Source organism: Colletotrichum fructicola (genome assembly GCF_000319635.2).
Source record: "Colletotrichum fructicola Nara gc5 chromosome Unknown KSG_Nara_v1_contig05, whole genome shotgun sequence".
NCBI lineage: Eukaryota > Fungi > Ascomycota > Sordariomycetes > Glomerellales > Glomerellaceae > Colletotrichum > Colletotrichum fructicola.
Window position 1 is genome coordinate 2,244,506 of NW_027094055.1, and position 22,048 is coordinate 2,266,553.

At 55.5% G+C, this 22,048-nt stretch overlaps 6 protein-coding genes across 6 annotated transcripts; 3 read left to right on the forward strand and 3 right to left on the reverse strand.

Moving 5' to 3' along the window:
• Positions 1–3,281: 3,281 nt before the first annotated feature.
• Positions 3,282–4,777, reverse strand: CGGC5_v009305 (CUE domain-containing protein 5; the record flags this gene model as incomplete). The annotated part of the gene is made up of 4 exons (XM_032035606.1): positions 3,282–3,694; positions 3,749–4,285; positions 4,338–4,677; positions 4,757–4,777. 4 exons carry the CDS (start codon positions 4,775–4,777, stop codon positions 3,282–3,284), a joined length of 1,311 nt encoding a protein of 436 aa, XP_031885546.1.
• Positions 4,778–5,466: 689 nt separating this feature from the next.
• On the forward strand, positions 5,467–7,597 carry DHX35 (putative ATP-dependent RNA helicase DHX35; the record flags this gene model as incomplete). Its single annotated transcript, XM_032035605.1, has 2 exons — positions 5,467–5,688; positions 5,744–7,597. 2 exons carry the CDS (start codon positions 5,467–5,469, stop codon positions 7,595–7,597), a joined length of 2,076 nt encoding a protein of 691 aa, XP_031885550.1.
• Positions 7,598–12,348: 4,751 nt separating this feature from the next.
• Positions 12,349–14,844, forward strand: CGGC5_v009307 (uncharacterized protein; the record flags this gene model as incomplete). The annotated part of the gene is made up of 3 exons (XM_032035603.1): positions 12,349–12,560; positions 12,611–14,551; positions 14,601–14,844. 3 exons carry the CDS (start codon positions 12,349–12,351, stop codon positions 14,842–14,844), a joined length of 2,397 nt encoding a protein of 798 aa, XP_031885548.1.
• Positions 14,845–15,552: 708 nt separating this feature from the next.
• Positions 15,553–17,172, reverse strand: CGGC5_v009308 (Protein phosphatase 2C-like protein 4; the record flags this gene model as incomplete). Its single annotated transcript, XM_032035602.2, has 1 exon — positions 15,553–17,172. The coding sequence occupies one exon, from the start codon at positions 17,170–17,172 to the stop codon at positions 15,553–15,555; it is 1,620 nt and encodes a 539-aa protein (XP_031885547.2).
• Positions 17,173–18,352: 1,180 nt separating this feature from the next.
• Positions 18,353–19,818, forward strand: CGGC5_v009309 (uncharacterized protein; the record flags this gene model as incomplete). The annotated part of the gene is made up of 2 exons (XM_032035601.1): positions 18,353–19,172; positions 19,229–19,818. 2 exons carry the CDS (start codon positions 18,353–18,355, stop codon positions 19,816–19,818), a joined length of 1,410 nt encoding a protein of 469 aa, XP_031885554.1.
• Positions 19,819–19,988: 170 nt separating this feature from the next.
• On the reverse strand, positions 19,989–21,266 carry ftrA-0 (High affinity iron permease ftrA; the record flags this gene model as incomplete). Its single annotated transcript, XM_032035600.1, has 4 exons — positions 19,989–20,297; positions 20,354–20,552; positions 20,610–21,052; positions 21,111–21,266. 4 exons carry the CDS (start codon positions 21,264–21,266, stop codon positions 19,989–19,991), a joined length of 1,107 nt encoding a protein of 368 aa, XP_031885553.1.
• Between the last annotated feature and the right edge of the window lie 782 nt (positions 21,267–22,048).

A 22,048-nucleotide genomic window follows, 5' to 3' on the forward strand; every position in this document is an offset into this window, starting at 1 on the left:
GCCGTTGACGAGAATAGCAATCAGTGTTCGACATGTGAAAGCGGAATTGAGGCTCGAGCAAAGAGTACTGGTGTAATAAACGATGCTTGATAAAGACTGCACAGGCAACCAAACTTGACTTGCAGCGAATCGGAGAAGATCACGAGGGGTCTGCTAGAGGAATGGCAACGCTTACCAGGCAAAAGAGAGAGACGGCCCAAGGACTTGTACTTGGAGTTGCTGCAGCTAGGTAGATGGCGGTTGGCGGCGTTCGGATGCCAATGAGACGGTGTCGTTGCGGCGCGGGTGGTGGCCTTGGTTGGACTACCTGGGTGTGCGTGAAAGTGAGATATGAGGTAAGTCTGGATAGCCGTCGAGGTTCAAGCAAGGTGGGAAAGGTGAATTGCGTTCTGCAACTCTGCCAGTTGCGAGAACCGAGGACGTTGCAGAGAAACCAGCAGGGTGACCAGAAGAGGGCAGTCGAACGTATGGCGGCGTAAGGGAGATGTAGAGCGGCAGCTCGGGTCTAGGTAGATCTAGAGTTCGGGTCGGGTATTCGCATGGGTAAGGTAGGTAGGTATGAGTGAGGCGTTGACGCAGGCGAGGTGTGCCTTCTCTCGCTTTCTCTCTCTCCCGGTCTTCCTCTTTCTCGCTGGACCTGTCAAGCAAGCTCCATGGACCACGGGCAGGCTCTCCAAAGTCGAACTGAATGGAGACTGGGGGACCAAGGCAAGGTGGGTAGGGTTGGTCAATGGTTGGTATCCGTGGTGTAGTAAGGTAGGTAGTGACTGGGGACCGGAGCAGAACCTTGCACTAGAACCCAACCCAAGCCCGTGAAGTCCAATGGGCGCCGGCCGGCTCTTGGCCAACTACTGCGCCGGTCTGTCCAATTGGAGGGGCTGAGCAGCAACAGTGACGGCCAAATTGTGGGGCATTCAGCCGGTGCGCTCTTCCATTGTCCGTCCCGATCATCCCCCAGCGGCCCCCCTGCTGCTGCTGCTCACACTGAACTGCCCGCTTGTGTTAGCGACAGGCAGGTGCGGGGTACCTCTCGCAGCTCTGCACCCTTGCACGTCGCACTGCAACAGACATCTCTGCTCTCACGCAGGTATCTCTACTTGGGCAGTCCATAAATATGTGTGTCTGTACTGGACAAGTCTCCCACACAACGCAGACGTCGATGGGCCACTTGGCTGCATCGCGAACACCTGTCGTCTTCAGGTATCCCGAGCATATGCCTACCTACCTACTCCGGAAGCTTCACGCGACGGCTCATAAGACGAGAAAACGGAACGGGTGACATGCCATGCACGCAGTCTCGACGCATATCTACCATAGTACCTACTAATACTACTATGCAGCAGTAGCTGGGTACATGAGGAGCACACGAACATGGCAGAACCTAGACGTGGTAACTTCACACATCATCAAAAACGCTCGTGCGCTTCCAGGCCAGGTAAGAGAGCTGTCGAGGAGTTGAGCACGTGGGGTTTCCTGACTTGCTTTTTCGTGCATCTTGGAGACAAAAATACTCGTTCGTCGTAGAATTCTCTCCGACTCTCGTCTCGAGTCCTGCAGCCGGCTAGCTGTACCTCTAGCCGCATGCCAACCAACCAAGGCAAGGCACCTTTGCACCTTTGCTTCGTACTTGGTTGGAACCGTACGACTGGCCTACGTCTCCTGCGTACTTCGTGTGTACTTGCCTGTAACAGGTAAAAGTAGTTGGGTACTTGCTGTCAGAAGCGGCACAGCTTGCTTGCTCAAGGATGAACCGTGGTAGGCCCCCCCTTCTTCGCGTCACCCCTCAAAGCCAAGTCTTCAGATCGCCGGCCAATAGCGCCTCGCGGATGAACCACGTTTTCTGCTCGACATGCCAAGTGCGAGGCTGAATCCCCAAGACGCCATGTCAAGACATATGCCAACGACATGCTTCCGAGCACTCGAAATTCAAGAAACCAGAAAGAATTTTCCGCGCCAAAACATGGACTCCAAGTTTCTCTTTCCCCCCGTGACGGACATTTTCTCTCCTCGGAATTATTCCACTCTGTGCCAAAGCCCAAGCCCGGAAGACTCCGTCTCTTCTGGGTGATCGTGAGAAAGCCACGGAATATCACCCTTGAAGTCCACCGTAATGCTCCGACAGCTGTCTACTCTCTCTCTCTCTTTCTTCATTGCTCAACTCACTTACCTATGTCTGGGTACCCTCACCGCACCCCAAATTCCGTATTTCCGCTGGAAACCACCTTACTCCGCAGAGGAGACCACAATTCTGGAGCACGTTCTTAACATTAGCTAAGCTGGATGGTCCCTGGAAAAAAGAAAAAAGAGAGAATCGGAAAAAACGATGACAGCCAGTCTCGTGGTCCCCAAAGTGCAACGCCTGCAGCAAAAATGCAAGACGGCATACAACTCGTACGGAAGTAGCCGGGCTGGTGGGCAGAAAAAAAAAACTGAAAAACAAATTTGATGCGGGGCAGACAAACGAGCTCCCCTCACCATGCAGCAACCTCCAATTCGTGAGGTCCTCTCCCTTGTTCCAGGCCCCTCCTGCCTTCCTAGTAAACTTCAAATCGTTGAGGGACCTTGAAAATGGCAACCCCTCAGTAGCATTGGGATCGTAACAATCGTCATGCAGTCGGCCCGGTAATAAAACCCGAGTGCCTCTCTCTTCAGATCGCTCGTCAAGCGGGTCCCTTGTCTTCGACTGCGACGTTACCTACTGCAGTGCTGTGCGTCCTATTCTCGTCTTCTACCCAGCTTGCCTCAACATAGCATCGCCTTCTACCGGAAGTCCAGACTTCGGGGTCTGGCTAGTCCCTTGATGACCGGACCCAGCCCTTGACGCCCCCCCCGTTTACATCCGCGTGTTGCCGTGTCATTCACCGGGACAATGTTCCACTTCCGACGACGGGTTTCCGCAGATGAGATGTCTCACGACGACGTCAGATGCAGATCTCTCTCATTGATTCGTCCTCTCTTACCATCTCTCAACACGACACGCGGACTTCGCCGACGACTTATCATCATCCACCACCGTCTGACCTTCATTTTCCACATCCAACTGACTCGTCACCGCTAGTGGCACATTGTCAACTGCTGCAAATGCATTCAATTTAGGATTGTGATGATTACGCTTCCTCAGAAACAAATTAGGGTGCCCCAATTCCCTTGCCTCCCGATGACCCTTTGCTAGGCTCTTGTTGCTGCTCAAGCCAGGGGCTGGATATCTGCAAATGAAAGTCGTAGGAACCAGTAACCAACAGTTTTTCCACCTCACAATGCCTCCCATCGCCTTCTGCTACTCAGTTCTTCTTGGCCGCTGCACCCGCCGACTCGCCATCCTTGGCATCGACTAGGCTGTCCGCCATTGCCTCCGCAGCGGCCTTCTTCAACCTTTCGCTGTCGTCTGATTTCACGTCCTTTGTCGCAGCCTTCTCCTTGGCCTCTCTCTCGTCCTCACTGTCGCCCAAACTGAACGGGTCATTGTCGTTGATCGGGCTAGGCTCGACCGTCGAGAGAGGCTGCCACTTGCTAGATTTGGTCTTCCCCGTGCTGTCCTCGGCAGACACTCTGGGCGACGATCCGTAGACGTCAATCTCCTCAGTACCCTCGCGGAAAGCGACCTTGCGCCCGTCAGGCTTGGGCGACTTGGAAGGCGGAGGGGGCTTGAAGAGATCAGGGTTGGACAACGGCCTGTTATCACCGCGGACTGGAGCTGCTTCGCGATTAGCGCTGGGTTGGTTGTTATCAACTATGAGTCTGTACTTACTACCATCCGCAGTAAACTTCATGCCTGCGAAATCGTCGCTGAGCACCTGGGGATCGGCGTCATATCTCTCATAGTCGCCGCTCCTACGGCTCGACTCCCCAGGACGTCTGCCACCGTACTGTCCCTGGCCCTGGCCAGGCCGCTGAGTGTGCTCATCTTCCTCGGCAAATTCCTCATCGAACCTCTTCTTCATGGTCGTGATCCAGCTGTTCACCTTGCCTTGGGTCTCCATGAAGCCCTTGCGGAGCTTCTCCTGGATGACTGGGAGTTCGTCGTCGAAGAAGTTGTGCTCACGGTCCTCGGCATTCACTCGGGGCTCAAGACCAGTCTGCTGGCGTCTGACGCGACCGCCGGGGCTGCGGTTCGCAGTCCTAGCCTCATAGTTGCCAACATTATCAAAGTGCTCAGCAAGCTGACGTGCGTAAAGCTCGTCCGCCTCGAGCTGAGACAGCTGGGGGCCGGCGGCGGGACGAGGGGGTTGGGGAGGAGGGTTCTCCTGTTCGGGCTCGTTACGAGCTGCATCGGGATCCGTCATTTCTGTGATGCATTGTTAGTTGTGGGCCGGAACGTGGATGGGCACGCGACACACCAAGCAGGGCATTGAAGGCAGGGTCGATTTGTCCACCGCTGGCTCTCAGAACAGCCTTGATAACCGCGATGTCGATGCTCGGGAATGCTTCCTTCAGAATGTCCTCGGTCTTCTGGTTCTCGGTAGAAGGTCTCGGGGGCTTCGGAGGGGCGGCCTCGGTGGCGGGTGTCGAGGATGCCATGTTGGTGGTGTTGGTGGTGGTGGTGGTTGCGGTGGTGTTTGTTTGATGGTTGTCTTCACCGCCGAGGATTCCTGTCTCCTGGACGTCTTCGTCGTCGCTGAGATCCAGGGGTTTGACTGTAGTGGGAGACTCGGGTCCACTGGACGAGGTGTTCTTGTTCTAAAGTCACAGCAGAGATGAGGTGTCAGCCGCAGGGAACATCGCATAAAGTAGAGTGTTTCGAGGCGGGATGGCGCACTGTTTCGTTAGGAGCAGACATGACTACGCAGGTCGGCTACTTAATAAGTTGAAGGACCTGGAATGTGTGTGATCGGTATGGGTCGCAATGAAAGCCTTGAACGCAAGGTCTCTTTAGACAATTAAGAAGGACTGTTCTCCCAAGGTTATTGTGCAAGGTCGTTGTTGCGCCGAGCGAGGGGTTAGGGAGCTGGCGAGATGATATTAAAGTGGGCTGCGAGCTGGGCTGCTGATGATGCCGCGCCCGCGCCTCCAGACGGCCAATTTGACACGGGACAGGAGCTTGAGCTCCTCCTGAGCCACTGCGTCACAGCCACGGAGGATTCAATAGGCACAGCGCTGACTGGCGGTTGGTGGCTGGTGATGAGTGTGGGTTTTCCTGAGCCAATCGGGTAAAGATCGTTTGACACTGCTGACACTTACCATGTGACCCAACAGCTGGTTGCAGCTGGGCTATTTGGCAAACATAGTTACCACCGACTTCACCCACCAGGCAGATAGGCCGCCAAAGCACTTACAACACCACGAAGTGGCTTGCATCAGTTGACACAATGTTTAACTGAGGCCAAAATAATAAGCTGAGGCCAATGTTAAGGTCATAATACTTATACACAGATTTCAACTGCCTAAGAAGCGGTGCCTCTGTCGTTCGCGAAGTGCAATTTCTTTTTTTCGGCATTATTCAAAAGCTGTTGAAGCTCAGCATCAAACATGGCCGACTTTGACCTTAACTCGGCATTCATCCCAGCCTTGCATAAGCCGACTGCGCTGCTGCCAATTGCTAAGCACCGCAAGGCACTGCTTTATCTCATTGAGACGAAACAGGTCACCATCGTTGTTGGTCAGACCGGTTCCGGTAAGACCACCCAAATTCCCCAGTTCCTCGAGGCAGCGGGATGGTGTGCAGATGGCAAGGTCATTGGGATCACGCAGGTAGGTTACTCGTAAATCTCAATCTTCATGACGGCACAAGCTAATATTACCTTAGCCTCGAAGAGTCGCTGCGACAACGGTTGCCGTGCGAGTTGCGGAAGAGTTCGGCTGCGAGATAGGCAAGGAAGTGGGCTATGCAATCCGCTTCGAAGATGCCACCTCCGCCCAGACTCGCATCAAGTTCATGACCGACGGTTTGCTCATCAGAGAGGCTCTCGTAGACCCACTGCTGACGAGGTATTCCGTCATCATGGTGGACGAGGCTCATGAACGCTCCATCAGCACCGACATTCTCCTAGGCCTGCTCAAGAAGATTCTGAAGAAGCGACCGGATTTGCGTGTCATAATCAGCAGTGCCACATTGCAGGCAGAAGAGTTTCTAAAGTTCTTCACAACCAGCCCAGGTGACGGGGATCAGAAAATCACGACAAAACCGGGCGATGACAGCACGACAAAGGCTGCCACTCCTGGCGACGATAAGTCTGCCATCATATCTCTGGAAGGAAGAACTTTCCCCGTGGACCTACTCTATCTCGAGTCACCGACGGAAAACTATTTCGAAAAGGCCATCTCAACTGTCTTTGACATACACGAAAATGAAGACGAAGGAGACATCCTGGTGTTTCTCACCGGCCGCGAGGAGATTGATGAAGCCTGCCAGGCCGTCGCTGATCGTCTCCTTAACTTGCGAAGTCAAGAAAAGAAGTTGCAGGCACTCCCGCTCTACGCGGGTCTCACCACGGAGCAGCAGATGTATGTCTTCGACAAGCCGCCCGAGGGCACAAGAAAGGTTGTGTTTGCGACCAACATCGCTGAGGCGTCCATCACTATCGACGGCATTGTCTATGTCGTCGACTGCGGTTTTGCCAAGCTCAGGGCGTACAATCCCACAACGAGCATAGAGTCTCTCATCTCGACCCCCATCTCCAAAGCCTCAGCAAACCAACGCGCCGGCAGAGCAGGACGTACGAGACCGGGCAAGTGTTTCCGACTTTACACCGAAGAATCTTTCTTGAGTCTACCCGAGTTCACCGTCCCTGAGGTTCAGCGGTCTAATCTCGCACCCTTCATCTTGCAGCTGAAGGCGCTGGGCATCGACAACGTCCTCCGCTTTAACTTCCTCAGCCCACCGCCGGCGGAGTTGATGGCCAAAGCCTTGGAACTACTCTACTCACTGGGAGCACTCGACGATTATGCAAAGCTCACGAAACCACTGGGCTACAGGATGGCAGAGATCGCCGTCGAGCCGATGATGGGCAAAACTCTCTTCAGCGCCTCATCATTCGGCTGCCTCAGCGAGATCCTGACCATCGCGGCGATGACCTCTGCAGGTGGGAACAACGTTTGGTTCTACCACGACGGCGAGCGCAAGCAGATGGAGACCTCCAGGCGGCTGTTTGCGGCCGAGGAAGGCGACCACTTAACCCTGCTCAACGTCTACCAAGCTTTCGTCATGAAGGGCAAAAAGGAGTCCAAGTTCGCCCGCGACCACAATCTCAACTTCAAAACCCTGACGCGCGCGGTGAGTATACGCGCGCAGCTGAAGCGATATCTCGAAAAGTTCGGCATCACGGTCGAAGAGTCCCTCGGCGCCAAGGGCCAAGACAACGTTAAAAAGGCGGAGCAGATACGGCGGTGTCTCACGGCAGGATACTTTGCGCACGCGGCGAGGATGCAGCCGGACGGAACGTTCCGCAACGTGACCGGCGAGACGACGCTCCATGCCCACCCGAGCTCGCTCATGTTCAACCGCAAGGCTGACTGGGTCATCTTCCACGAGGTCATGGAGACCAGCAAGAAGATATTCATCCGGGATATCACCAAGATCGAGAAGGACTGGCTTGTGGAATACGCGCCGGAGTTTTACCAGGTGGTGGACACTTCAGCGTCGGCGGCCACGCGAGGCTGAGATGTGAAACCCGGCGAGATGGCCACTGGGGCGGAGAGGGGGAGAGACAGGGGGTTCTTCAGGACGCAACGAGACGAGACGAGCCGAGATTAAGCTGCACTGGGACTGTTCATCGAGACTTGAGCGAGCGTTTTCGCGGCAAACGAGGCGGCATAGGAGGGAAAACTCGATTAAAGCTGTCACAGGCCTGGGCTATTGGAGCAGAGACAAATCAGCTCACACGACTCAGCCTGCAGCTGTGTCTCGCAGCAGATATAGAGATACAATGGGCAGGGTCGGATCACGTCTATCGTTTGCGCTCAGGAGGCGGCCCGAGTGCGACCTGCAAGAGTCGAAAAGGACTGTTGGTGGCGATGGCCGAACAGGGTTGCAAAATGTTCCTGGTCGTCAGAGAGAGTCGTTCCTCGGTGGAGGTGGTCTGTCAGCAACAAGGGGGCTCGTCAAATCCAATGAGGGGGGCTTTGTGAAGTTATGTATGGAAGATAGCGAATGAGGACATTTTATGAAAGATATCCGCAAGTTTTTACGACGACTGCTGTAGTGCCCGCGAGTTGTGAAATACGATTGGAGACGGGTGCAGCGATCCGTAAATGGGGCGAACCAAGAAGTCTCGGCCAATGACAAGCTTTATAGTGCCCATCGAGATTAGCTTAATTAGATGACGGGGAGGCAGTGCCAGTGATCTATCGAATACTTTTCACTGGTGAGTTGGCAGGCCAAGCATTGCGATTGACTTTTCGTCTCTCAAGCTGGTCTTGTCGTCGTCTGCACTACGTACGGCCCCCCCGGAACGACGGCAGGGCGGGAGTCAACGATGGTGGCTTCATTGTTCTGGGATGAGGTGATGGGTGTCTTGTGATTGCCCCGCGACACATGAGACAACACCGCGATGCTTTTTCTTCGGACGATGCCAGTAAGTCAGACGCAAGAGGAAGGAATGCTTCTGTCTCTCCTCGGATAGAAAGTCAGGGTCTGTCTTGGATTTTGGTTCGTATCGCGGGTTTTCTGAATCATTCAGTCTCAACGGGTAGAATGCCGAATGGAGTCGTTTGTCCATTTGCTCGGGAGAAAGATACCAGAAAAATAACTCGACCAACATCGCGCCTTGGCAGGAACCCGGACGACGGTGATTGCGTTGTTTGTGCAGTGGATCTGGATGATGAATTGCAATGATATGCCATGCAGCGATATCCCCTCCATCGGTTATGTCGCTGCCGGTGCGACGAAAACATGTGTGTGCGTGTGCGTGCCGGCGTACAAGGCAGATCCGGACAACTGCCGCTATCTCTTCCCACCGGCCCCTTAACCCGGCTCGCCGTTGTCGCCGCCATGGAACCCCCGTAAAAGGGGAGAGCCGCGACAGCTTCAGAAGCCGGGAGTTCCTTGGTCTGAGGGGGGGCACTTTGTTTCCTTGTTTCTTTCTGATTTGCGGACGTCTCTGCATCCAGGATGAAGGGAGTGATCGTCGCTGGAGCAGCAGCGCCGGTGTTGGGCCTGAGTGCAACCCACCACTCGTGGCCGAAATGACGCTTCGCGGTTCTGGATGCAGGTTTTGTTGTTGCTTGCTTTCTTATGTCGTGCTTCTATTCGTAGCAACTGAGGTTGTACACCGCGCTATGCACGTTCGAATTTGCAGACGACGGTCGCATGCAAAAGGGACTTATGCATCATAAAAGCACTAGTAGGAAGATTGTGAGAAGCTAGAGGCGATTCCCGATGCAGCTTGCGCAAATTAGGAGGCGCGAAGCGCCCGCCCGTCGCGCATGCCCCGGCTGTGAGACACCGAGACTCTCGAGCCCTATCCATTCCTCTCGTGACGTCCACTGGAGCGGATGGCTTGAGTATTCCAGTTCACCCAAAATAGACAAGTCGCGATGTTAGCAGAGACGTTTAAGGAGTAGGAGCGGTATTATCGGGGCGTGGATCGTGAAGGCGGTTGCGGGGAGGGAGGGCGGTGGGGAGCGGAAAGGGAGGCTGAGCCTCTGGAGTCTTGCTGGAGTTGCCGTCGTGAATCGTGAACCGTGTTTTCCGAATGAGGTTATCAGGAGAGGCTTTTACGGATGCAGGCTCGACTTTCAAGTTGCCCCCCCTTCCCCCGGGAGTGCCCGCTGGGTGGCCATCGAGACCCTCACGCATTGTCAATGATCCCGTTGCACATTTCCTGTTGATGTCGTCGTCGTCACCGCCAAGGCCCCCCTTGGTAAAAATCGAGACTCCATGCCCGGGCGGTTCCAAGGAGAGGGCAGAGCCCCATGAGCCGATGACGGCCTCAATTTCGGTAGAGACCAGGCTGGGTTTGGACGCGGTTTCGCAGCGGGAGGCTCCAAGACACGACAAAACACAACACCACACGCGCTGTGACTGTGTGAGAGAGATAGAGACAAGCGGCTGACAAGTCTTGTGCTCCGATGCTTTCACAATATTCCAGGCTGCTTCAATGCGTTCATTGCCGGGGTAGTGTGAGACCAGACTCGATCCAGAAACGGCGGCCGAGGATCTAGAAGCCACTGAAGCCACTAGGACAAAGGGCAGATTGGCGCGCTGTGCGGTGCTGGGTGCAGCCATTGAGACGTTGTTGTGGGTGTGCGGTCGGAGTGTGGGCGGCGGGTGTTTGACGAATAGGTACCCAAGGCAGGCTGCCATTGAGGGCACGTCAGGGCAAGACAGGCGGGGGCGGCCTGTGTTTATTGAAGTGTGTTTCTTTTCTTGTGGTTTGTCCCTTCTTTTTCTGGTCGCAAAATTGGGATGATCACAGTGTGACAGTGTCTGAAGCGGCGGCGCATGGCTTGTGCGACTGGGCGAATGGCGATGGATGCAAATCATCTGCACGGTGCCCAGCGCCTGTGTGTCGCATCCAGCGGCGGGCTGACTGCTGACTGCTGACTGCTGCTGGATTTGCCGCTGTTTCTTTTGCAGCGGCGCGAGCTGGAAGGCCAACGTTCGTCTGATCCAATGAACCTGATGAGCAGCGTGTGCGGCGTCCCCACTCAGTGCAGCTGCAATTGGTGAAGGAGGGGCGCGTTCCTGCATAAATCCCTGCGCTAGACGAGGAGAGCCCCTGTTGCACCATGCGCGTGTATCGATTTTAGTGCAACGTTTGTAGGGACTGCTCGGTCGTTGTGGCCATTCAGCATGCGCCTGTGCCTGGGAGACTGGGGGATGAGGATCGATGGGATGGAGGAGCTGGATTTGCATTGGGATTGAGGATGGGATTGAGATTGAGAGGTTTGGGGGGCGCAAACGTTGCGGACGCAGCAGTCTGTGTGCCGCCGCGCTGATGCATCCCAATCTCAGCCGGAGTACCGTATTTAGTATTTTGAGTGGGATTACCGCCGCAACTCTGTCTGCAGGTAAGATAGGTGGTAGGTAGGTGAGCTCAGCTGAGTTGAGATGATGCACCCAAAAGGCAAGACATATCGATAGACAAGACGGCGACGAGCGAAGAGAGAGCAGAGAAAGGCGTGATGGGTGAGGAAAAAAGACGACAAAGGCCCAGGGGAAAAGTCGCGCCAGCCCCGGCTCATTTGCTGAAATTGCTTTTCATTCGCCCGTGCCCACAAAACGGCCCCTCCAACCCCGGTCCGCCATCCCAAACTTGACAGGCACCACCCCCCCTTTAACCCCCCTTCGTCTGCTTCTGAGCGGTTCCCCCCAATCTTTGCTATTGAACTCCATTCGATGGTGGCAGTTTTCTGCCGTGCTACCACGGCGTCCACGGCTCTCTAGTGCAAGTGGAAGACCCATTGTCATCCTAGCCCTGGCAAGGGCCCAGGCTCGTCGTACCTTGCCTTACTTTGCGAAGGAAGAAAGCCCTTCCCTCGTCCTAGGCCCAGGTCCACGTCTGGGATCAATGTCAACCTGCGTCAAGGTCAATGGCCAGTCACTACCACGCCAGCTTGCCAGGCCCCCCCCCCCCTCTCTCCCCTTCTCTTCCCCCATGGCTTGTCAGGGTCAAGGTCAAGGTCAGGGTACCCAACGCCAACGAACCGTTGTTGCTGGCACTGGCTCTGGCTCTCTGCCTCAATCTCCTTGGGCCTCTCCCGCTGGCTCGTTTCGCTTCGCTTCGCTTGAGGGTTCCGGTGCTTTGCCCGTTCTCGCTTTCTGCTTGGTAGCCTCCTCAGGCTCCTCTCTCGACTCCTCTTGACCCTCCTCAGTCCCATCGACTCTCACCTGAACGCTCTTTTGCCTCTGGCACCCCCCAAAAGGGACCTACTCTCGTTTTCCCCTTCCCTCCCATCCTTTCCACATCGTCGGTCGTTACGCCAGTGACATCTTCCGGCTTTCCACATCCAAACAACTGCCTGCCAGCGGGCGAGTCACTCTTTTTTATCCTTCTGTTTGGATTGTGTGAATGGATCGGTGGAGTTAATCAACAACACGGTCAAACTCGAAAGTCATTCTTTACCAACTTACGGATACATACCGCCCTGTCGCTCTTTTACCCCGAAACCCGCTCTCGCTTGTCATCTTTGTTCGTTCCGAGGAGGATTGTACGATTCGATAATCGCATACAACGACCAGTTCCTTTGGTGTCGTTCAGTTCATCGTCCTGTCCAACACCCCGACGCCCGTACCGATTCATCAACACGCCCACCCGTTAGGCTATGCTGTTATAGACGCGATACCGGTTCAGAGAAGGAAGGAGAAACGCCCAAGGTCGACCGTCGACAAATCTACCGAGACGAACAGCTGCTAGTTGAGAGCTGTGTGACGAAATCATCCCCCCGAGTTGTTGAAACCATAATATCCCGATGGCAACTTTCAACGGCAATGGCTACGTAATGGGCTCCCGGATTCCCATCCGGGACGTCAACCCCGTGGCAACATCGCCAACTCCCGCCAAGGTCATTCAGATCGCCTCTCGTATCATCGGCGCGAGAGCAGAATGTACCGGATCCGCCAACCAGTGCGAGAAGCCTGTCGACCAGTCCGCTCTGACCTTGCCCATTGCCCTCGGAGTCTCGTAGGTTACATGTCTAGTTCACACGACGGGTGTAGGCTGACAGTCTGTAGAATCCCCATCGTTGGCGCTCTGTGCTTGCTGTTCTACTTCCACCGAAGGAACCTCGCCAAGCAGAAGATCGAGGACGCGAATGACCCGAACCGTGGCTTGGATTTCGGACTGGGCGAGACCAGCTCCGATAAGGGCGGAAAACGCAAGAGCATGATGTTCCGCGAGAAGGGAATGGGCGTCGACACCAAGAAGCGTCAACTGTCCATGGACATGAACTTGTCCAGCCCCTACCTTCTTCCTCCCGGCCTGCAGAGCTCGCGTGAGTCTCTGCACTCTCTCGCAAGAACTCTCCACAACGAGGCAGACCCGTACCGCCCCGTTGCTCAGTATGCCGGCAGTGATGTCGGCTCGATCCGATCTTTCAAGCCCAACGGCTCCGTTTACAGCCGCTCGACGAGCCAGAGACGCGACTCTAGTATGACCGGTCGCACCACCATGACCAACAGCACCCTGCCCCCGAGACAAAATTCTCTGCCCAAGCCCCCAGGTGTCACGGCTGACCCCTTCGCTACGCCCAAGTCCAGATCCGGATCTCCTGCCCCCGACGGTCTCACGCCCATCTCGCCAGTCATCGCCACGCCCACGTCTCCAATCATCAGAAGCCCCCTCATTGCCGAGCCCATCATCCCCCAGATCGAGACTGTGCCTTACCCCGACGACAAGAACAACAGAGCATCACTTCCTCAAATTCCTGATCTTCCGGAACCCTCTCCTGCTCTTCTTAAGGGCCTTCCTACCAACCCGCGCCCTTCGGGAGCAAACCCTGCTGCCCCCGAGGCCCGGGCGGCGGACACCGCTCCTTCTGCGGCTGAATTACCTGGCAGTCCAAAGGCGGAGCAGGGCCAGGCCCCGGTCATCCCGGCTATTGGCCTTGGTCTGGAAGATATGAGCTTCCCCACTCCCTCTCACCGCTTGTCACCCCCTGCTGGCGGCTCCCTTCCCTCTAGCCCCCGGCCCCAGAAGGAGGCAGCTCCATCGACTCTTCCAGCCATCGTCCCCGAGGAAGCGAGTGTTTATAATGACCGTTACGACCAAAATGACTATGAGTATGAGGAAAGGGGTCGATCTCAACGCCGCTCTGTGGAGGTGAACGACTACCGCGAGTCTCGACAGCTTGGTATTCCGGTTCAAGACAACAAGAGACTGTCGGTCGGCTTCCGTCCCCTTCCGCCGGACGAGGTCATGGAGTCAGAAGATCCTGAAGAGCGTGCCAACAGAATCAGATCCTTCTACAAGGAGTACTTCGACCCCGACAACCCGGGCGCTGGTGGCCAACAGCCCCCGCCTCGCGGTCCTCCCATGGGCGGCCCCCGAGGCCGTGGCCCTCCCCCGGGACACCCTCAGTACTATGAGGATGTCGACCCGAGCTTCATGGGTGGCCCGGGAGGCGATGCCTACTTCGACCCCGATACGAACTCGTTCGTTATGCCCTACGCTCAGCCTGTCACTCGTCGTGCCATGACTCCGCCGCCGAACGCCTCCCGTTTCCGCGGCCCGCCCCCTCCCAGAGTCATGCACGGCTCGATGGGTGGACGCATGGCCAGCCCCGGTCCCGGCCCCAGAGGAAGAGGACCACCCCCGCCACGTGCCGGATCGGCGATGTCTAGCCGTCTTGGGCCCTCAAGACGAGGCTCTGACATGTCCAGCCAGTACACCACCAGACCCGGATCATCCGTGTCCAACCGGATGGGCCCGGTGCGGCAGAAGCCCAAGGGACCTCCCCCCGCCGACCTCAACACCCTCCCCAACCCAGCTAAGCTCAGGGACGATACCTTCGCTATCATGAACCCTCTCGACTTCGCTCCTCCCGAAAGCTTTGCCGACCGCGCCCGTGGTCGATCCCAGAGCCCGGCAGGCGAGAGACGTCCCTACCTTCAGCCCAAGGTTGTCCACTCCCCATTGGTCAGCAGCTTCGAAGAGATGCCTGCCATGCCCAGCCCGTAAGTTTTCTCACCCATCTTCCTACACTCACATACTGACCAAGAATAGGCACTTGTTGAGGAAATCGGGAACCTTCACCGCTCTTGACTTTGCTCCTCCCCGTAAGTTCAAGGACGCCGACACGATGAGCGATGCCGGCAGTATTCGCAGCAACCGCAGCGGTATCTCTGCTGTCAACCAGGCCGCCATCCGCAGTGGTGCCGGTAGAGTCAGCCGTCTGCCTGGCGACACGGTCTTCACATCAGCGGCCCTCAATGACCAGCTGAAGCCGTCATGGGGCATGCACCGGTAAATGAAGCATAAAAGCAAAAGGCGTTTTGTTGTTCATATCACTACATTGTTTACCGCGTTTTGATACGGCAGCGCCGAATCTTACGGTCACGACTTTTCCGCATGCATATTCGCACATAAGGAATTCATATGCTATCATCCCATGTACATGAGTTCGCACACAGACGGTGGGGAGGCAGAGGATGAGGCGTCTGTCTCTCATCGGCCCTCGGACGGGTGTTGCATCAGGGTGTTATTTCTTCTCGCATTTAGTAGCGACATACTGCTAATGTCTTTTTGTGCAACTACACCTTATTTCTGTTTCAACTGCGTGGAGTATTTGGGTCACGACAATATTATATTCTCCCCCCGTTGTTTCCTACGGAGGGCTTGCATATAGAAAAAGGATTGGGAAGCGTTCCCGTCCAAACATCAGTTAGATGATGAATACTACAGAAAGTATACTGAGCACTGGTGCCTTCTTGTGACTGTGACCGAGCGGAGCGATGAGGTTGAGGATCTTAGAGCCTCAGACCTAGTGAGTTTTGATTTCGCTCTCTATCTTGGCGGGTTTGCAGTTTCTTAGAATTTGAGGCTCTAAGCATGTCACGCATCATTGACTTTGGCGATGGCCGAGAGCTTTCCGTCTCTTCTTGAAAGATTGCAGTAGATTGGTATCACAAAGTGGTAAAAAAATAGAGCCGCAACGTAGCAGATATTGAAACGGAATCTATCGCTTGCCTCGTCGAGGATCAAGCGCTTCTGCCCTCCTCTTGTCGCGGATTTCCTTGGTTCCAAGACTGCCGACGCCGCCCTCTGATCTTCGTTCCCAGCCGCCGAGTCTCACAACAAGGCAGGTGGCATTGTCGCCGTCATGCGAGACTTCTGTCGCGTAATCAACCACGTCTTTGGCGCCCTGCTCGGGTGTCCTGGCCTCCTTGATCACGTCGACAATCTCCTGGTCGCTGAGCGTGCCCGATATGCCATCGCTCATGAGCACCAGGAAAGAGTACTCCGCAGGGCCGATCTCGACGCGGGTGATTTCTGGCTCTGCCGATACGCCTATACGCTTGCTTCGCATATCTCCAAAAGACCGACTGTTGGCCAGGCCCATGATCCGCTCCTCCCCAAAGCTATCCCCCGAGACCATGGAGCCAGCTGGAGCATAGCGCCGCAGACGACGACTTTCTGTGGGTGTTGTGGGGTGATGGTCTGATGTCAGCGGTTGCGCGAGGCCGGTAGTGGTCTGACACAACAGGATCCGCGTGTCGCCCACGTGAGCGACAACCAAGGTGGACTGGGCATTTGGATGCCAAAACGGTGCCGGAGTGGGCGTTGAGATGAGAGCTACCGACGCTGTCGACCCTCCCTTGAAGCGCGACAAGCCCCCGATGCCGTGTCCCGAAGGTGGTATATGCGGTGCCCCGAGTATCTCGTCGTTGTTAAGGGGTGAGTCTCCAACGCGCGGGTCGTCAGGGTCCGGCTTGCGGGCTTGGGCAGATATAAAGTCCAAGTCTGCCCTGAGGAAAGCATACATGAGAACCGATTCTACCGTGATGGGAGGACCGTCTCCATCGGTCTCTTCACCCTCTTCAGGTTGTTTGAAGAATTCGGGTGTGAATCGCCTGAAGTATCCCCCAACGGCCTGCCTGTATTGCTCTACAAGGTCATGCTCCATTTTCACGGCCTTTGGCAAGTCTTCCACTTTGGCTGATACGGGGCTTACACCTTTCAGAGGTTCCTTACGCTCGGGATTCGTTACGACACCGTGGGCGTCTTCCTCGGGAACCCGCATCTTCTGCCGGACCTCCTGTTCCGACTTCATGTCCAGCTCTTCAGGCCTATGAACCTCTTCTTCATCTTTTCGCCCTGTCTCATGTCTAGGGCTTCTTCTCAGGGAACTTTGAAGGCCGAACTCTGCGGAGGCTTGCTCAATATAGCCGTGCAGCTCGTCTCGCAAGAATTCGGCGCACTGGGATCCGCCGTGGCCATCGAAGACGCCAAAGTAGAAGACCTGAGGGTCGCCGAGTGCGCTATCAGCCGAGGTAGCCTCATCAGGTTTCTGTATGGGCCTTCTCTGAAGACTGATTGGTCCTCTCTTGGCAAATGCTGGCACGCTTATTGTGCCAGCTTGGTTTGTATCTTCGTTGTATGGCCGCTGGCCTCTAGACGAGAAGACCCCAAAGTGATGCTTGGCACGTCGCAAAGGAATTCGAACGACTGTCAGATCCCGGCTGGGCATGTTGAGCGCCGCAGCAGCGGGAGCAGAGCCGGGCTTCTGCACATGGGGAGTGGATGCATCGCGGGGCAGCTTATGTCCAGGTCCAGACGATCGAGAGTCAGGGTGCATCGACGAGGATGGAAGGTGGGTGACGAAATAGTTGTGGAAGCATCGTCGGTCTCCGGGGCTCGGGAGTCGTCGGGTCAGGATTCGAATAGCTCCATGGCGTTGAGCAATTCGTCGCGCGTGGAAGCGTACTAGAGCTGGCATTTTACTAGGGAATAGGGAGGATTCGGTCAAGGAAGTCAGGAGCGTCACCGGCACTGCAGTAGCTCAAGTAGGACGACCTTGCTACTTGCAGAAGCCATGGACTTCCGACTCTTCAGGCTGAGGAGCAAGAAGGAGGGCGTCGTCGGTTTCCGGCAGGATCTCGGCGCAGCTTCGGTATGATGATGCAAAAGAGGGGTGAGAATGTCAGTGACAAAGTCGGCGACGGCGAGGCATTGAGCTCTTGCAGTGCTGTCGCTACCTGGACAAGAGCGGGTGTCGAGCACAAAGAGAATGGAAATAGTAGAAGGTGGAAGCCGTCAATGGTTGCGTATTTGCTTTGGTTGGCGTTCTCGGTTTAGACGGGATGAAAGATGTTGGATTGGGTTTGGCCAAGGCGAAGGCGAAGGCGAAGGTATGGTTTGCCCTCGGTTGTCGAATCATGGATGGACCCAGCGACGTAATAAGGTGAAGACAAGGCCTGGAAAGGAAGGACGGGAGCCGTGGAGGTGGAGGTTCCCTTTCCGCGTCCCGGGCGGCCTTACCAGGTAGGTAGGTTACCACGCCGGGTGTCACTCCCCAAGCTGCAGCCAATTCCGCACTCTGAAGCGCGCCCTGGGAATGCGGGTAAATGGACTAAGACCCCTCTCAGGCTCTTGTGCAGCTGCCATCTGCTAATATGGACCTGCTTGCTTCGCGGGTTGCATCACAGTGCGTGCTCGAGTCTTATCTAATCATTGCAATTTCCGCGTACAGTTTGTAAACCGACCTCACTTAGGAGCACTGTGTGACCCACTATAGTGACATTACCGTGCTGCCTTGGAGATCAAGGCACCAGAGGCGACGATGATCGGCCTAGGCAAATCATGTCCCCTCTCCCACGCCAGCAACAGGCCCTCACTCTTCTTCCCTCCTCTGATCAACGATCCAGTTGCAAGCTTGTGTCTGGAAACCCTAAAATGGCCATCTGCCTCTCGCCTCTACATGTCGAATCCTGAGTCTCGGCAGAAAGTTACCCCCGTCCTTGCTGCGCCGTCTTACGATGGAAGACTCGGCGCCAGTTCAGGATGACACATCGGATCCGTCATCGGGTGATGCCCCCGTCGTCCTCATAGCCGACGATGGAGACATCGTGCTGGACGTTACATTCGAGACATCCAAAGAGACCCTCGCCGCCGCTCGGAAGACTTGGCAAGCTGCCACGAAGAAGTTTGGCGCCCCACGTATTCCTCAGCCCAACCTGAGTCCGAGCATCAAAGTCGCTTATCGCGTCAAGCTCGCCGTCTTGAAGAAGCATTCGCGCTACTTTGCCAACCTTCTCGGAAACAAGCAGTTTGCCGAGGCCAGTAAAGTCGACGAGACTCTGGCTCGCCTGGTGTCCGAGAAACTCAAACTAGCTGAGGTGGACTCCAGCGACTTGCCCTGGATCTCCATTGTGGACGATGATGAGGCTACCCGCTCTATTGGCCGTGAAAAGGTCTTTGAGGACTTGATGAGAATCATGCATGGGAACCAAATACAATCCACCTCCTTCAATATGCTTCATGTGACTACTCTAGCCATTCTGGCGGATCGGTTTGATTGTCGAACCGTAGTCTCGAGATACCTTAGTATCGACTTGAAGTTCAAATGGCCTCTGACAAGTGCCAAACCTGCTCGGGCCGGTACTGTCAAGAAGACTCTTGATGTTGAAAACGTACTCCGGCAAAAGATCTTGGTTGCCTGGCTCTTGGAGCAGCCTCCAAGGCTTCACAACTACACGAGAGAACTCATCCTGCGCGGCTCCGTCCGTTGGAGCAATCTGGCTGTTGAGGAGCCTAGCCGCACAGAGCTGTGGTGGAATCTGCCCGACGACCTGGAGCGTAAGTTCATACCGCTGTCCACATCAGCGATGTGCCGATGAACTAAACTTGTCCAGGAGAACTGCAATACCGCCGAGAATGTGTCCTAAACACCATCGCGTCGATACAGCGTCACTTCCTCGGACTCTACTCTTCCCGAGAGAGACAATGCAAACTCGGCTATGACTCGAGTTCAGCATGCGACTCCTTCCAGCTCGGCCAAATACTCAAATTCTTCACCGGCAAAGAGTTGATGGGCATCGTCGACTTTGGGCCCAGCTCTCTCGACAACATCCCAGATGCGTCGGTAATCGATATTGAGGAGATACTGGCAACTCTGAAGCAGGTCCCGAGCTACCAGATTGACAAGCACCATACCAACTGTGGTATTCGAACTCGCCTGGAGCCTATTCTGGAATACATCAGGTCGATGCTGTCTTCAACGGTCCTCTCCATCTCACAGGTCGAGTGGAAGGACAGCCGTATGTCTGCCTCATGGATTCCCGATGATGAGAGCTCGGGGCGAGATAGGGAAGAAGAAAGGTTTGAATTCACTCGGGGGTTGGCAAGTGACCAACGACTGCGGTATGAGGGCAACATGTACGCTGATAAGATAGCACGCAAGCTATTCACCGCCGATAAGTGGGATTGGACACCTGAATACTAGCGAATTCGTCCATCAGTCAATTAACGGTGCCGTATTACGCATCTAGCAGTACGTGGCATGTGCCTAGACTATCCCAAGGCAAACAAAATATCTACAGGTTAACTTGCCCGGGCCTCAACAGACGATAGCGCAACTCAGGTGGCCATCGTGACATTACTGGTTGGTCGTCATCACGAGGAAGCTGTGACTGTCTTCGTGGTAGGAGGCACCTTTTCCTTGTCCGAAGCCTTGTCAGAGACTCTGTCGTCAGACTGGGCATCACTACCGCTGCCGACAACACCGTTCTGCGCTGTCTTTGGCTTCATGAATGGCCAGTGTCCCTTGAGCTCGTGGAACCTCATGACGAAGAAGCCAGCCATGACGAAGATCCAGTACACGTTGTAGGCAATGACCGAGCCATAGGTTGCGGAGTTAGTCCATCCCAGAATGGCGTTGAAGATTCCCCAGCCACCGCCTCCGTTGAGTTCAGGGCTGCAGCACTTTTTCCGACTGTTAGTATGCCACGAAGCCACATTCACTGGGGTCGAGAACTCACGTTGACGTGCCACACGCTCTTATCGATGTCGTAAGAGCCCGGTCCGTTCCCAAGCTCCGCAGCATCGCCGCCGACCACGTTGTTCCACGCTTGCTGTTCAAAGTTCGAAACTGCCCTGGTGAAGAGGCCTGCGGCGACGAGGTAGAGAAGGCAAGTAGATATGACGAGGAAAACCTGCAGCTTCGCGGTCGATCCACCCCTATTCGCGGTGTCAGCGACCTCACAGAAGGGTTCGTCGGTACTGGACAGGACTTACTTGTACAGAAGATAACCGACCAAGGCGCCGACGATCAACCCGATGACCACAGGAAGCGGCACGGCGGTCGCGGGGGCCGAGAAGGAGACACCGGCGACGAACACGATGGCCTCGATGCCCTCTCGGAGCACGGTAATGAACGGGAGGACAAACATGGCGTACTTTTCGATGAAGTGCTTGAACCACCCCTTCTTTGCGCCGGTCTTGACGGGGGCTTCCATGGCCTTGGCGAGCTTGACGCGCCACTTCTCCTGCATCTTTCCGATGCGGAGCAGGGCGGCTCCCATGATTGTGATGATGACGGCGGCGAAGATGGAGAAGGCTCCTTCGTAGTAGTTCTCATGGGCTTCCCAGCTGTTACGGCCGAGCTTGTAGAAGACGCCGATGAGGGCGCCCGCGGCGACCAGGCATATCAGGAAACCTATACCAGTGCCAAGCCATACCTACAGCAGCACAATGAGAAGAAGTTCGAGCAGGGTGGTGGTGTCGGCGTTTCCTTACCTGCCGGCGCAGAGACTTGTAAACGGCGACATCTCTATGAGGGCCGTCGAGTGTTTGCTTCAGGAACGCAAGTAAGACGGAAACAATGATGACGGTCTCGAGACTCTCTCGGAACACGACGAGGAAGACTGGGACGGAGAAGACGTCGACGGTCATCTTGGCATGGATGGATAGAAACGAGGAATCAACATTCAAGCGCGGCCAGGAGAACGGAAAGGAGTTTGGGTAGGGTAATAACCAGTCTTTGACGGCAAAGACCTGATTGATCTGATAAAGATCAATCTGATAATGGTTAGATCAAGCTGGCTGTGTGTGGGGGGGCCAAGGCCTTGGGACGGGCCACCACGGAGGCAAAGGAGCAGAGGCGAGGGCCGAAGGCGGAACGCTAGCTTGTCTCCAGGGCAAATGAAAGACGCCAGGCATATCTCGACAATCATCAGACCATATCCCGGCGTGAAATGTTTGACGGGCACAGGCTTTGACCAGCTTGTGGCCGGACTGCAAAGTACCCTGCGGTGCACATGAGCCGAGCAGGCAAGATGAGGCGAGGTGGGATGGGACAAGATGCTGGTGCAAGCGTCACAGAATCTTTGGGGGAAGCAGAGCCAATTGGCCTGCCCTCTGATTCCAAGGTTGAATGGGTTACATTCCACCGGGCCCTTTTTCGCATGACAAGCTTTTTGGTCTCGGTTTAGTACCATCGGCTCCTGTTGCTCACGTTGGAGGTCGAACTGGCGGACGGCAAGTGCTACATCCCTACCTTGGACCCGTCTCGCCTTGCCTAGCGTGGGTTGGGGTCTCCGACAGCCAAGGGTCCTCGAGGCATTTATGTCGCTGTAATATTATATGGAAGGCTTTTTGAAAGTTTGAGAGCGCAGAGTCGTGCTGCTGAAAAGCACTGCACGGACACAGCAAGCTTGCTTGGAACATCAAGCGTA